Source organism: Sylvia atricapilla, chromosome 2, assembly GCF_009819655.1.
Source record: "Sylvia atricapilla isolate bSylAtr1 chromosome 2, bSylAtr1.pri, whole genome shotgun sequence".
Lineage (NCBI taxonomy): Eukaryota > Metazoa > Chordata > Aves > Passeriformes > Sylviidae > Sylvia > Sylvia atricapilla.
In genome coordinates this window covers 81822310-81839098 of record NC_089141.1, presented here as the reverse complement: position 1 = coordinate 81839098, position 16789 = coordinate 81822310, and the positions used below count along the sequence as shown (strand labels likewise).

Below are 16789 nucleotides of genomic sequence, written 5' to 3'. Positions count from 1 at the left end.
TAAAGAATACCCATCTTCTGGATCAACAGTTACTAGCACTTAGCTTTTGATGAGACTTCCAAAAAGGTCTCCTTAAAATCATGAAGTCAAAGCAAACCACCACCCAGAAAAGGAACTTCAGATAAAATACTTTATATCAAACTGAGCAATGACAGACCTCATATTCCAGTTTTATACTTCTATTAATTCTGTTTTGCCCAAAGAATTTTGTAATCTAATTAAGTAATTTATCATCATTATTCTACAGTTGGCAGTTACCCAGGAAGTGCAAGACTGGTTAAAAATGAAAAATATTTGCACATTGTCTGCACTGTAAGTTTATAGCCAGCAGCATCCTAAAACAGAAAAAAAAAAACCCTACAGATCAGACAAGCTGTTTTCTAAAGTAGTTAGTAGCTTGCAGGTGTGCTTCACCATGCTACACTGAGATGTTTTCTAGGTCAACATAAAAAGGCCCTGTAAAAGTACAAGTGATCCAACTATTGCTGGATGAAAGACAGATCAAGTTAAGGGGCACCACACAAGGTAATGCTGTGTTTGTTTACAACAGGATGCCATGACTAGACTAAACTTGCCGCCTCCTCTGAGGTGCCTAAATATTAACTGCTACCACTACTTTTGGGTAATTAAGATAGTATTTTCTTTTCTTGCTGTGTCTAATTAAGTTATCTTACCTGCCTCCAGTTTAGCACAGAAAACACAAGTCAAAACCCCTTTCACTTGCATGTCTATGCTGAGTGGTGTAAACCAGCACAGTCAACACTGGCACTCCGTTTGCACAAAGGAATAAACATTGCTTATAAAGATCACTTGAAACAAATTTTAAATAATCATATAGAAGATAGAAGGCTAGTACATTCTTAGGGTCATAGGGCTCTATGTTCCCCTCTTGAAGGTCACCTGAAAGGGACACTAGTGCACTGAATTCAAAATTAAGTAGCAGGCTATATTTAGAAAACTAACAATGCCAGAAATTCTAAGTTAATGTAATTTTTATTCAACTGCTAAACTTTCCTTAATTAAAAAAGGGTGAAAAAAAAAATCACACCTGCCTTTACTGACATACCTTAAGTATATGAATTCAAAGTGAGGGTGAGGTAAGGTCAAAGTGAATGCTTTCATATACCACCATATGTCTTAAAAGGGTATTCAAAGAAATACCAAATTTCAGTTTCTCAAAAAACGTTGTACACTTTCTCACTCCAAGAGATAACAAATCTCCTTGAACATTTACTCTATAAAAAGTATTTTTCCTTCCGATTTTACTTTTCAAATACTTCTATTCTCAATTTTAAGCATACTTTAAAATTGTAGCTTTAACCCACTGCTACAAAACAGCAGAAGTATACACGTGAACCAGGCAGCAACAACTGATCTCATCCAAATAAAAAGTTCAAAATACACATAATCTGAAGGAATCCAGGATCATCATGCAAGTATGAAAGCATTTTTTAGTATATTATGTTAGAGCTAGTGAAGTTACAGCCTATATCAGTATATTTTATATGCTCAGTTCTCGTAAGAGGTAAATTAAACCCCCCATGGAAATGAATGTAGATTACAATTATGCAGATTAAGGAAAACAGTCTTTAAAAGTCTAATACCATTAAATGAACCAACTTTTCATAGCATATGCCTCTTTGCAAACATCATACTTTAGCAGTGCTATGTGCTTCAGCAAACTCTCATTTTTCTTTACACAAAACTTCCTGCACAGTCTTTTAAAACACAGAAGAAATCATCATATATGGAGCAGAATATCAAAACACCCTGCTAGTTTAGTAACAGCTTCCATGTATTGCCTGCAGTTTGAGTGGTTGCGAAGGTACAATTGGCAGCAATAACTTAATTGTGTAAGAACAGAAAGACAAACCTGAACCTGCTGAAAAGCTTTCAGTCTCTTCTTGAATCTAGAAGGTAGAACAAAATCACATCCTCGAGCTAGCAATGCCAACTCCTTTCTTAGGTCGGGATCTTGTCGCAAAGAAATCTCCTTTATCCTCATGCTTTCGGATTTCATATAATGTCTGTGTGCCAGTCCAGGCACTTGAGTCCCAGTAAATAGCAGAGCTGTTGTATTATCACACAGAGCCGCTTAAAGCAGCAGCTGCACCCGAGTTCTGTGATATTATAAGACTCAGCTCAACTTCGCCCGCTCCATACATTAAAGGGAACTTGGCTGGAATTGCAAAAACAGATTGGGGAGTCACTTTGGGAGCCTGCCCTTTCATCCAGGCATTCCAAAGTCTAAATGGGACAGTACAGAAAATGAAAACCGTGTTTGGAGGAGCAGCTATAAAAGCAGCTTCCAATTTTAAGAAAGGCAAGCCCTAGAGGAATGCAGAGAGGCCAGTTGTGGTTATTTTCTAGCTTCCTCCTCCTCCCATCCCCCTCAGCTCTCCCTTCTGTCACAAAACACTCACTGTCCAGATTCAGTGAAGTACCTCACCAAAGGATAAGGCTTATTACCCAGCAATTATTTCCTTTTAAACTCTTTTGTCCTTTAGCAGGAACCCTATTACACGGCAAAAATGAAGGCAATGATAGGAAAAGCTTCAGACAGGCTTTCAGGACAGCTCACATAATCAATAAATATTTTTTTTTTACATTCATCTAAGCGACTGCATTTCAATAAATCTAAAAATGTAAATGTTAAGATGGAAAGCCATAGCAGAAATTAAGCTAATGTTACTCCACTGAAACACTGCTTCAAATCATGTTTTAACAAAAGGTTACATTAGAAATATAACTTATGCCACAAAATTAGAAAAAAAAAAATTGACAGGATTTTTTTTTTCTTAAATAGTTTTATAAACATTAATATCCACATGTTAGATTGCATACCTGTCACATTTCACTAACATTACAGTTAGACTCTGTTACCACTCAATTTTCAGTGTATTGAACCTCAAAAACATTTTATGGGGGCGGTGAGGCCAAGTTTTAGTACCTCTCAATATTCTTCATGGAAACAGAAATCTGATAAGCTTCTGTGAAAATTGAAATGACCTTCAGTTCCTTCTCCTTTACAGTTTGAGGAACATTAACTTAAAACTAGCGGAGTTTTCACATTTTAAATGGATATACCTAGATCACAGCAATCTTTAGGAAACACTGCTATTTTGATGTTTTTTTTTTTCAAATATCACCATTACAGTTATGAGTATGGAACTCTTACAATTCCAAGCTGTGAACACTGTTAGCAGCTCCAAATTCTCTTAAGATACAGGCGTCAGCTATTTATTATCTGTACCTTGTCATGCACAAGTTTAATTACTAACAGTGCAAAAGGAAAGACCTGGCCAATCCTACTTTGTTTTCATTCCTCCTACTTTAAGTAAGGAAATTTCCCTGATTACACAAAGATGTACACAGCCCAAAACAATTCTTTAACCACTGTGTCAGATTTCTTTTAATGGATGGCACTTATCCATTATTCCATTTATCCATTCATAGGCAATCTATAATGTTAAAACCACAGTAAATATCCTTGTCCAATTAAGAAAAGGAAACTATGAAAAAGTACTAGTGAAACATAATTTGCCTAAATTGGTTCCTTTTTTAGTTTATCACACACTGTTAGAAAGTAAATAATGACAAAACAATTGCCTAAATGGTTTTAATTTAGTATCCAGTCCTGTCTCTGCCTCCTGCTTCTTTATTGCAACTCGTTATGAAGATATTTATTTCTTTCGGAAGTGGGACAACAAGAAAGGAATTGACAAGGCAAGAGTCAGACATGTTGCGGTTGGCATGACCAGACTATCCAAGTGCATTGAGCAAACCTGGCTGTCACTCACTGCCTTTTAGGAAGGCTAAATCAACTAACCTGGGATAAACCTTGGCCACAGGGAAGTCAACAGAAAACTGGGCATGCAGTACGCAGCAGCAGCATGCCTGGAACTTGAGATGAAGGACTGAGGTGTTAGAGTAGGAGAGGAATCCTACTCTGGCAACAGATAACCGTTCCAGACCAAAATGTGGAAGGTCAGGAAGGTTGTATTGCAAGGCAGATTGTGTTTCAGATTACGCAGAACAGGTCCTACTTGAAGTAAGGAAAGGTATCTTCTCACCTAACTTGCTTTCTGTTTTCATCCTTTTAAACCAGGTGATGTATTCCCATTTGCTGCTACATTCACAGTCTTATTTGATGTGACTGCATTATGTCATTAAGATGATGGGCTGTCACATGGAGAGCTAACCCAAAAGAGTGAAGTGCCAGTCTGGAACCCCAAAGGCCTGGAGCTCCTGAACCTGCTGAAGGAGCCTCAGTAACAAAGAAATGTTCTGAACTCCAGTTTGGAAAGAGATGTGTATTTCCCTCCTTTATTCAAGCAGAACTCAGAATCCATCATAAACATAAGGCTCATTATTTTGAATATTCTGCATTGCTTTGCCATAACATTACTTCACTGCTCCAAGTCAATCTCACTGTTAGCCTAACTTGTTTTAGCACTATGGTTTTCAAGCTAGTGGTCGTTTATATACCTGGATATTTGTTGTTCACAGGTTGCAATATGTACTCCATGCAATTGAGTACACTTAAATACCAGCAGCTACTAATCACATTCTTTTCACCATCTAAATGGAAAAGGGGTTTGTATTACCACATTTAAGGAGATTGAGCATTTATAAAGCAATATGGTCATGAATCCCCTAAGATCCGTTTTTACCCTTTTCAGTCATGAATTAACCACAGGGAATAGGGAAAGTCAGCTTAAAAGCTGACTGAACTGAAAGTGTTCAAGTACAGTGTTATATTTATTCAGAACCTGAATTCTCTCCAGTGAAAGCTAAGGCAAAATCCTTTACAAGGTGAAGGTCTGGGTCCCAGCCATGAAGCTGTTCAAGTATCCTGGCAGCTTATAATTAGCTAGATAAATAAACAGAGGGGAAGATGCATGCTCAGAGCTTCCTTCCAAAGCTAAAAATACACACTATGAATGGATTGGGCTTAAGGGACTGTAGCCAAAGAGTTTACCACTTTAATAAAGACCTGAACATACACAACAATATTCTGGGTATTGTAGAGCAAACAAAATCTTGAAGACTGCTTTAAAAAAACCCCTTAACTATTTGCCTAGCAAACCAGAATTTCTTGTCAGAGGCATATACCAACAGCATATTAAAGTCTTAAGAGTTTAAATAGAAGTGATCTCAAGATATTGGAAAAAAGCAACCCAACATCACAGGAAGCCCTCAAGAAAATAATTTTCAGCCATACATAAAAACTTTAGTTGCTGGAGTCTAGTCTTCAACCCAGTAACATGTGAACCATGATGACAGAAAGCCTGTTTGGTGTTTGGAGGAAGTTTACATAAGGCTGAATAGCCAAGCCAAACGGCAACATAGGACTCAATAGCATCCCTCAGCCTGTGATGGTGCAGAAATTAAAAGTGGCTCCTGGGTTAACTGTGGAAAAAAAAAATTTGTATCTCCAAATCAGCCAATGTAAAAGGGCTGTTATGCAACTAGTGCAACCCTTTACAAAAGTAACTTAACAGTGAGTGGCAGAACACAACAGTTAAGAGAAGTAAGGCAAGGTAGCACCTTCTCAATATAGAAAAAAAAAAAGTAAAAGCATGATTAAGGTAGTATTAAAGACATATTCCAGAGGATTAAAGGAAAAAAGGCACTAATAAGAATAAACAGTTCAGGAAGATATACAAGAAGTCAATCAGCTAACAATGCTTGCTAAAACACAGCTACTATGAGGTAGGAAATACAACAAAGAAATTACATAAATATATACTAAAAGACAAATGAAAGCAGCAATTCTTTGCTGGACTAGGAAAACAAGCACAACCAGCCAAACAACTCTGAAATACTGAGTTGTTTATTTTCTTCTCCTTCACAAAACATTGTGACTAGACTATCACCATTATTTAATGTTCTCAAGAATTACTTTTAAACCAGATAGTCCATACCTGGTGTTTGCTACACTGAAAGATCCTGAAACTAATTTCTTGCTAGCAATTTCCCATTTGTAACTGTTCTGCATGAAAAGAGAACAAGAGGACAATGCACTTGTGTGCTGAACAGAATAACAAAGTACTACTAATCCATCCCTAACTCTCCTTTGGATGGGAGTCACCCTTTTCAGCAGTACACTCATAAAACCCAAGGGAGATAACACATACAATGTTCACACAGCAGAAGGAATCAAGTTATTAGGCTCATATTCAACTACCAGTTATAGAAACTGATTGCTTTAAAGTTTGGACAGTGTTTTGAGTATGACATACTGATGAACTGCTAGATGTTAACACTGTGCAGTTAAGAAATCTACCTTCACAAGCAGAAACTGATCCTTTGGCTTGGAAAGGAGTTCATGTGCATCTGGGCCTAGATACATAATTTTTTTTTCTTGTAGGATGAAATTCCTCCCCATTGGAAAGGGAAGTCTTGGATGTAAATGCCTTCTTGAATGATTATTTTAATTTTCCAGTACTCGTGGATTAGACAGAACAATGACTGGTTGTTCTTTCCACAGTTGCTAAGAGAATCCAGAATTCTTAGGGGGCAAAACAGTGAGTAAGTAAAAAGACAGCAGCTAGATGCCAGATGTGTGGTCATGCTGGTAGGCCAGGAAGGAGGGGCTGATCAGATTTTCTGCACATTATCAAAAGGAAGCCATGTATGAACACCACAGAACAGGCCATTATCAGATTACCACTAAGATAAAATACATGTCACCTTGCTATGATTAAACAGCCTGGACTCCAAAGACACAGCAAGGGCAGTTTGTTAACTGCATCTGACAGACTAACTTCAGCAAGCATCAATACTAGAAGTTAGAAAACCAATGCCTGAAAATAAAGGAATGGTTTATATACCTTTAGAACAATTCTCATGTTCTCTGCCATCTTAGAAAAAGTCACTTCACATTTTTATTTATTTGTGTACAGCATAAACTGAATTCTAAGGGAAAAGGGTTGTTGGAATAGTTCTGCAGATGGAGCCTATTCATGATCTTCAGACGACCCTGTTCATCAGATCATGAAAACCAGGACCACCCAAACTGATGCTGATGAAGTATTAAAGAGAGAAATATAAGCAAAAAAATCTAGTATGGATTACACAAATGAAAGTCGTATTTCCTCTAATAAGATGTGTTTTAACATTTCAGATGAACCCTGATGCTACAGAGACTATCCACAGATGAAGCTACAGTCCACAATATATGCACTTGTAACTTTACCAATGTAAGCCTCTGAACAGTAGAATTAGGTTGAAATAAAGAATCAGTTTATTCTTCAGGCTGATTCAGAATGCCACAGGTTTTCCCACAAGAGACAGCAGCTTTTACAACCAAGTCCAATGATATGCATTATAGAACTTTCTTAAGTCACACTTACCATTCTGAATATTTAGTAATTTCTAGATGGTTATTATTTACATCGTGTCACCTTAATTTAAAAGTAGACAGAGTAGTCTGGCAATAAGAACATGAATGATATTTTCTAACTGTCCAGCAATTTATTTAAACATTGCATAAGCTGTTCAGTACCCCCTTGTTTTGGAAATTAACTGAATTTTCAATTAATCCTTTCAAAAACATCTTTTCCCAGACTAGAATGACTGGTGCATGAAAGTACAACTACTACTCTAAATCCAGCATCAGAGGCTAATAACCTAACATGTAATTTAGTCTCTGAAGTCACAGGACAATAATTTTGAGTCAGTGACAAGTGCAGGGCAGCTTCTTGCTTATTGATTTTGCTTGAGATTTCCCTCCTTGAAGATCTTAACACAAAACCAACAAATCAGGAAGCTTAAGACATAAAATTTGTCCTACAAGTCTGTTGGTAAAATCACAAATTGCTGATTTACCAGCCAAAACCAATCCTGGTTCTTCTGATAGAAGTTCCATGAAGACTAAATCTAATACTATTGTATTGTTCTATCAGCCTGAAAGCATTGCTGATACAGGAAACAGAGGCAACAGAAACGACACTGATTTCTACAGAACTAAATGGAAAGCTGTGCGCTTCCAAAATCACAAGCAGGGTACAGTGCCAAAGGACAAAGAAAAGAAAAGAGGCAGAGCAAAGAAGGTGGTCACTGGTAATGATGTTGTTAGCGAGGAAAACACATAACCACCGAAATGATTATGAGGTGCTTTATTGAAGAGCTCTGGGAGCCGGGGTACAAACCCAAATCCAACTCCAACGAGGGTCCAAGAAGGCCCCAATATTATACCCCTCCGTTACATAACTCCATGTTAATCATTAAACCTACATTGTTCTATTGTATACATCCAAGCATGAATTTGTAAATATCTTCTTTTACAATTCTAGTTTGAAATAATAATCATGTTCAGCTACCAAAAATCATTACAATTCGATCATCTATCTTATGATGATTAGGTACAGTTTCACCCGACCTAGTTTCCAAATACAAGTCGTCCCAATCTTCTCCTTCTCCCCCCATCCCGATTACCCAAGCAGAGTTATACTTGATTTGGTTAAAGCAATGAAAGCAACACCTGGTTGCAGTGAAGCGGAGACTCTATTCCCGGCTTCTCTGGTAACCGAAATTATTAACCCTATCCTAACAATGTGGACCCCAGCTTTCAGAATATCTAAAAAGGCAATCATAACACATGAAGAAAAAAGACCCCAAAAATTAGACATCTTACAGAGGCAGAACACCACAAATACATTGCCAGAACATGAACAGTAGTCCTGACTTTCCTCCAGTCTCCATCAATGTAAATCTTTATGTGAAGTTTACATATTTTTTCAAGCATTCTAGAAAAATCTTTCTAAAATATGAAGCCTAAATTTGTCACTTGATAAATAAGCAAGTAGTCAAAATTTTAGGTGATGTTTTTAATATGTTAAAAGCAAGTAAGAGGAGAAAATTAGTGATGTTTTGTTTAAAATCTGATGTTACAACAGGAGACTTACAGTATTTGCTGTAAATAATTACTATTCATGAAGATTTAGCAGAGTTATCTAGCTCATCACTGTCTTTAATATTGCATAATTTCAAATAATTTGCTTTATCTTTTGCTAAAGCATGTCACAATATGTCAGTATTGATCATATCTACTAGAAATGTTTACAAAATTTAGGAGATTATTTATTGTTTATCAATACAAATCCAGCTTCTAAAGGAATAAAACTCATTAGAAACTGTTCTCCTGGTTCTGCTGAATCCAAAAAACCTGATCAAGTCAAGCCATTTGATAAATTCTACAAGCCTTGTTTTATCAAGAAGGTCAAATTTTACCTAACTCACACTGAGCACATCTTGCAATATTTGGCAATGATGTCCTCAGCACACACTTGATGTTTCCCTCTACATTTTCCTACACAGACTTCACATACATTTTCTTTTTAGACACACAGCTCACCTTACTCAACCTGAAATCAGCCAAAGCTACTAGTAAGATGTGCATGGAACAAATATGCAAGTCTAGTTCCACATGACACGAAACTAAACAGCATGCACAAGGTTAATGGGACATATATCCGAAGACATATATTCCTGCAAGTACCTGTAGTCAAGAAGCAGTACTCAGGTGGCTCTGCAGTTTCTGGCTATTTTTTATGTGATTACTATGCAAAAGGGGCACATCTAACAAAGTACTGGAACACATTTTTAAAAACACCTCTTGGTCACTCTAGGTTTCAATGGGCCCATTTTAAGTTTATCTGTTGTTTGCAGAATACAAATTAATCGCATCTGCCAAGATGTGGGTACCATGTGGTGAACTGGAAGACAAGCATATCACACTAACAGCCCAACAGAAATGAGTTATTTACATATTATGCCACACTTAAAACACTAAATTTGGTAACCATTTGCTGCTGTGAAAAACAATGAGCGTGCTTAATTAGTATCTTCTTGAATCAATGCAACAAGTTAAATTCAATGGAAGCAAGGCAACTTTAAGACAATTGTGTGTGAAAAACCTCTTAATTTGCCAAGACTCAGTCATCTGTTTTTACCACTGGCATTTTGAAGATTTTTCTCATAACATGACTTGCTGAAAAATCTTGTGCAGCCATTGACTAGGTCCAAGAGTGGACAAACTAGTCCACTGGATGAACTGCATTTATGATTTTGTACTGCAGTAAGCCCATATATACTTTTGGCCTCAAGTTTATTTCTCACTGACAGAGTAAATGTAAGGCATATAACGAGGTTCTCAAAAAATATAAAACAGGTTCTCAAGCGTCACTGAACGCAAAAAAAGAGAAAAGGCTAGCTCCTTTATACCAATATCTAATTACTTCCTCATAGATTGAACACCCATTAAAAATGCACTGTTTAAGTGATTGATGTAAAGCTATAATTAAGTTTACCTGTTTTGAAAGATCGGACAGAGAAGCAACTGGAAGTAATGATTTGTAAGCTGTGATTATACAGCTTTGAAATTCTTTTGGTTTGATTTTAAGTGTCAGTTACTTACACAGGAATGACTGATTAATAACTGTCAGAATTCAAAACTGAATTAATTTTAATTGTCCTGTGTCAGGATTCAGGTAAACTTCAAACTTGTAGAAAGCCACACAATTCTGTATTCCATTTCTCAGTACTAGAGATGCCAAAAACTTTTAAGACTGGATGCAGCATATTAAAAAAAAAAAAAAAAAAAAAATTTCCAGTAGGACCCAAATGCAACTGCCACTTTGAAAGACGACAAAAGTTCACTATTTCTTTTAACAAAGCATAAACAAAATCAATTTAACTGCTAACAAAAGTAACATTTATATGCCAGGGTAACAGTGCTTATTCAAAGTGTATCTTATCAACAGTGAATAACTTTCAGTTTCTTAGTTATAAATAAAAAGAACAGTTAGTTCTCTAATTAGGATAAAGATTCTTCTATTCCAAGCTATTCAGTACAGCAAAGCTTAAGATGAGTAACAAAAAATACTACCAGAGCTGCTTCTGTTGACCACTATTACGTCATCCCATTCAAAACTAATAATGATTTTATAGGAACACCTATAGCAGCACTCTTCCAGACCTTAATATGAACTTTCAGCTGCCCTTCCTTTGTTGGCACCATAAGAAGGAGCTTTATTAGGATGACACTAATGCTGACATCTTTCATAGTACTCTGTTATCATTGGAAAAGTACATCAGTTTGATACCAGGTTATTTACAGTCTCCCTTTAAGTCACGGGCTTGTGTTGAAAGCCAAGTCCACCATGCTCCCCACTTAGTGACAGGACATGGCACTACCAACACTATCTTTGCATGACACTGAGCTGGGGAGTGTCTGTGTTAGACCACACAGCGCAGCCTGGTGTGCAGTGCAACACTACCACAGCTCACACAGCTCACACAGCTCACACAGCTCACACAGCTCACACAGCTCACACAGCTCACACAGCTCACACAGCTCACACAGCCCAGGCTCCACAGTTAACAGTGCTGCTGGTATGAACATGCATGAGGCAGCAACTCAGACACAGACACCTTGTAAGAGGATTGTGTCAGCTCAGCTACCCTCTACCTAAAGGCCTCAATTAATTTGTTTCAAAAAGCAACTGTTAAGTTTTATTCAGACTTCAGTCAATGTTAAAAGGTTTCATTCTACCCTCCCTTTAAATTAAAATGGATGGCAGCAGTACCACCATGTTTAAATCAAGTAACTGCTTACAAGAATTTGGCAAGAATGTTATTCATGATAGAAAGGCTAAGGAGCCATATATTAAAGAAGTAAAAAAAAAAAAATAAATTATAGAAATAGGAGGAAAATAAGCTTTCATTGCCACAGGATAACAGGCAGGAACAGTATGCTTATCACATAAAGGATATATAGAAACCACTCTAAGCAGCTCCTTTATATCAAAGGTCGACCATGCGGAGAAATGGAAAATAACTTTAAAATATGTCTGACTGTATCACATTCTCTCTGCACCACCATCCCACAAAATACCCATAGGAAATTCTGTGAATTGTTTCCCCAGATGCCTTGCACACCAGCTGGTTAGGATTAGACATCTTGCTTGTGGCACTTTTTAGGCCTCGAGGACTGGCATTTTTGACAATGTGATGAACAGTGTACAATTGTGAATAACCCATGCGTTTAGGACAATCTAGAGTCCCAGAAACACTGTTAAATCTATGGACAGTAGTGATAAGGGTTAGAAGAAATCTACAACAGCCATCCTTCACGTTTGAAAGTTACAGCTCTAGAATTTCTTCAACAATACGCTCAGAAAACATTTGAGACTTGAATGCTGAAACTCTTTTATGCCTCTAAATTTTTGTTATTTGAAGCATATAGAGCATACAAATCACAGGCCTACTTGCAGAATACCAAGTGCGAGCAAGCACTTCACATCACATAACCAAAGCGACCAGAACTTTGCAATGACTGTGTTTATACAATGGGTACAGTCAGATATCCACCTCACTCTGAATGACACCATGCAAGTGAAGCAAAGTACCTCTCATAAAGGGAAAAAAACCTCAATCCCTAAACAAACACTATTTTATTTTTATTTGCACTAAAACACACTGGAAGATGAAGTTTCATGGTAGAGTTCTGAATAGATTTTAAAATGTGCATTTGGATTAAGTCAACAGCTTACTCTTAACATGGCTTTAAGTGACCTGTCCAGATGAAAAAATTCCATACAGACCATTTAAGTTTTCATTATTGGAATAAGTACTTTTGACTTGCTAATCAAGGGAGGGCTTCAACTATCTTGTATGCTGCCTGACAAGACTTCCAGTGAACAATAAGAAAAAGTTTAATAAAATAATTAAATTGACTTATACAGTCCAAACAGAAATAATTTTCCAGCTCTTTATGGCTGGATATAAAAGCCTTTTCCTGATAACACCCTCATGCACACAGAGCTAAACACATTAACTTTTACCATTTTCTAGGACTGCTATTTAGAATTTAAATCTGTATTAGCTCGCACTGTATGTCCAGTATCTGAAACATTTTCTTTCACTTATAGAAACAAGATGAGGGCCTCAAATTTATTTAAAACTCATATGAGGTAGGTTAAACCATTGTGGCTTGATCTGAGAAACACACAGATGCACAACAGCAGATGCATCAGTTTTGACACCGCATGACATGAGGTAGTTTGTGGATGAAAGCAGGGTACAATGTGCTTTCTAAGAGAAAATACGCTGTCATGCAATTCTTGGTAGTATTTAAGAGCTGATGCCAGCTGCAAATGCAATTTATACTTATAGATTAGGAAACTTTTGGATGAAGATTCAGTTCACCTGAATAATAAAGCTATAAATAAATTTCTCATTGGAAATTCCCCCTCCCCAACCTACTGAGGCAACCAACAACCTGACCGCTCTAGGTTCTCTCTCAGCACTACACAAACAATTTCAATTAAGTCAAGGATAGTACTCTTTATTAAGCTCTTCTAGCTCTTTTCTTTGGGATTTACTCCAAGCAATCAAGACACATGAAGAGAAATTACAGTACACAAGTTAGTGACCAAGTATAGCAAATAACAGTGAGTTGTAATGGAAACTCTTCCTTTGCTTGCTTTTATCTGATACAAGAATAAACAGAGCATCTGCTGACTGACCTTCTGCATTTCACTAGAACAGGAAATATAACGGTGTGAACAACAACAAAAAAGGTAAAACAATCATCATGCCCTGCTGTCTGGCTGGTGATTATACATAAATACAAGTTCCTATTATTGTAAAGTCAATCTAGACAAACACTGGACATGTGGTGTTTTGGAGCTAAGAAGTTGTCAAACTAGATTGGAAAATTAGTATTTATGAAACCAAGAGGTCACTTCAGATCAAATGTTCAGATTAAATGTTTAAGTGCAAAAGAGTCATGCTGTTACTCCTGTGGGCTAAAGAGTTAGTCTATACACTCAGTGCATATCAACAACAAACAGTAAATAACTGATACTCTTAAATATCTCAGATTTATCCTCTCTACCTTTACCAGCTGAGCAGGCTTCCCTGGGTTTGGACACTGTAATAAGTTAAGATACCAAAGTATGTAGAGTACCTCTTAAAATTTTACAGTATTATTAAATTTGTGAATTTATAGTCCTATAACACAAACAGCATAATAAATCCTTGAAGTCCTTATGAATGTCATGAAGTTCAGTGAGGTCAAGTGGAAGGTCCTGCATCTGCAACAAGGAAATCCCAAGCCAAAACCAGGCTGGGTGGGGAGCTGATTGAGAGGAGCCCTGAGGTGAAAGACTTGGGGATGCTGCTGGATTAAATGCTGAACATGACCCAGCAATGTGCACTTGCAGCTCAGAAAGCCAACTGTGTCCTGAGCTGCATCAAAACCAGCTGGCCATCAGGGCAAGGTTGGTGATTCTACCCCTCTACTCTGCTCTGCTGAGACCCCAGCTGGAGTGCTGTGCCCAGCTCTGGGGTCCTTAGCATAAAAAGGACGTGGATCTGCTGGAACAAGTCCAGAGGAAGGTCACAAAGATGATCACAGGGCTGCAGTACCTTGCCAAAGATGACAGGCTGAGACAGCTGGGGTTGTTCTACCTGGAGAAGAGAAAGCTCTGGGAAGAACTTATAGCAGTCTTCCAGCACTTAAAGGGGACCAACAAGAGAGCTGGAAAGGGAATTTGTACAAGGGCATGTAGTGACAGGACTAGGAGAAATGGCTTTAACTGAACCGGTAGGTTTAGATTAAATATCAGGAGGAAATTACTCAAATTTATACTGAGAGGATGGTGAGACACCGGAAAAGGTTGTCTAGAGAAGCTGTCCATCTCCTATCCCTGGGAGTGCTCAAAGCCAGACTGGATGGGGCTTTGTGCAACCTGGTCTAATGGAAGGTGTCCCTGTCCATGGCAGGGTGGTTGGAACTAGATGGTCTCAAAGGTCCCTTGCAGTCCAAATCATTCTGTAGTTCTCTGGCTGTTGATCATACATAATAAATGTTGTCAGTCATGACAACATTTTCTATTCAGCTTTGTTTTTGCAATTTAGGAAAAGAGCTATAAACTAGATTGAATTGAATTGCAAACTTAAAGGAATATTTCAGGTTGGGGGCAGGGTTGTCATTCTTGCACAGAGGGCATTGTCTGTTATGAATAAAGAGCTCATGAGGAAGGAAGTGCTGAGTGTACCACGCAGTACCAAAACAATTACTTGGTTAATATGCAGATTCAGTGAAGCCAAATTTGAATCTTGTACTAACAACAGTGCCTGGTATCATTAGACAAAGGAATATTTGCAGTCAAGGCAGTATGTTATAAAAGGAACAAAACCACAAGGACTTAAAATTTATCCACAATTTGATGGCAAGGAACAAAGATAATCTTATGGAAGCTTAGGCCACCTATCCACTAACATTAATGACACACAAACATTGGTATTTTATGTTCAGTGCTGCTGCTTCACTCCACTCCTGATATCTCCTCTGGGGAAACTATTTACTGACATAATTTGCCAATACCACAAACACAAAAGTCAGTTCCATTTAAACAAATAGATCCAGTAAGAAACAAACTTACTTCCTTGGTCCCTGAGGATCGACGTGTTGCTCTAACATTAGAAACGTTCCTTGAGCTAGCTGGAGTCGCCAATGGAAGCGTAGTAGAAAGCTGAGGAGGACTGAAAGACATCAAAGGCAATCTGGTATCTCCTAATATGCACTGCTTGGAATTGGAATTTTTACTGGTGAAACTCCCATTTTTACTGTTTCCTGAATCTGTGTCACCAAACTCTGTTTTCTCCTTATTCTTGATTCTTCTCAAGCAGTCCTTTAGTGTTAGCTGAGTTGCAGGCTGGCTCAACCAGCACAAAAAGAGTTCATCCACCTTCATTTTCACTGCAGGTTGCAGAACTTTTCCAGGTGACATTTTCTGCCAGTTTCCCTGTTTTGTTGGTTCAAACTCAAAGTAAATATTTGACAATCATATAAATATTCCACTTGACTTTCAGTGTTTCACAGGCATTATTTAACAAATTGTTGATATTTATTCCCTTAAGATACCAACAGAAGTTGGGAGTTATATTTTACCATGTGACTTCAACAACATTTTGTAAGTGTAAGCCATAAATCAGTCAGAGTCAATTCCAATAATTTATTTTAAATAATGGATAACTTCTTTTAAAAGCATACTGTGTAAATGGTGGAGACTAGAGAACAAGAAACTGCACTTGGGCTTTCTCAAAGAGACAGCTAACAAATATCCTCTAAGAATATGTGTTAAAAACACATGTATTATGAAAAATAAGACTTGAAAATACTTATAATTGAACGTACTAAGGACTAAATATCTAAGCAGTTTATGCTAAACCCTGGTGAAAGAACAAATAAGATTCAATAAGCAAGTCTTTCAGTCAAAATATTTAGAACTAAGACTGAAGGCTCAATTTTCATTCTGAGGTTGTGATATACATTTAAAATCTTGTATCTCCCCATGTGAGCGATTCCCAAAGCCCAGACATTTGATATTTTAAAAACCTCTTATTTGACATTCACTTCTGCAGTTTTTCAAAACCAATGTAAAATCCAGTGAAACTCAAGAATTGCGACAGTGTGACTTCAGGTTCAGTTACTCACCTAAAGCAATTTATTTTTTGGGAGGGGTCTGTTTTGTTTTTTTGTTTGTTTGTTTTTGTTTTTGGGGGTTTTGTCTGTTTGCTTGTTGTTTTTATTTGTGTTTTTTGTTTGTTTGTTTTTTTGGTGTTAGAGAGACAGAGGACTGGAATGAACCACTGAGAACAGAACCGAAGTTACTATGAAGATTTTCAGCACCCAATTACTTCAAAATTTGGTGCAGTTCAAACAAAACCTATACTTCTTCATATTTGTGGTTTTTTAAAGCCCTTCATAGAA

At 37.3% G+C, this 16789-nt stretch overlaps 1 protein-coding gene across 2 annotated transcripts in view; it reads right to left on the bottom strand.

Moving 5' to 3' along the window:
* PPP2R3B (protein phosphatase 2 regulatory subunit B''beta) overlaps nt 1-15849 on the bottom strand; it is a 44662-nt gene extending 28813 nt beyond the window's left edge. The window contains exon 1 of one of the 2 annotated variants that reach the window (XM_066313547.1): nt 15459-15849. In XM_066313547.1, coding sequence (XP_066169644.1) covers nt 15459-15806 — 348 coding nt within the window. In that variant the 5' untranslated portion in view covers nt 15807-15849. Of the gene's footprint in view, nt 1-1873; nt 2285-15458 lie in introns of those variants that run through there. The other variant, XM_066313548.1, reaches the window with a different exon arrangement.
* Between the last annotated feature and the right edge of the window lie 940 nt (nt 15850-16789).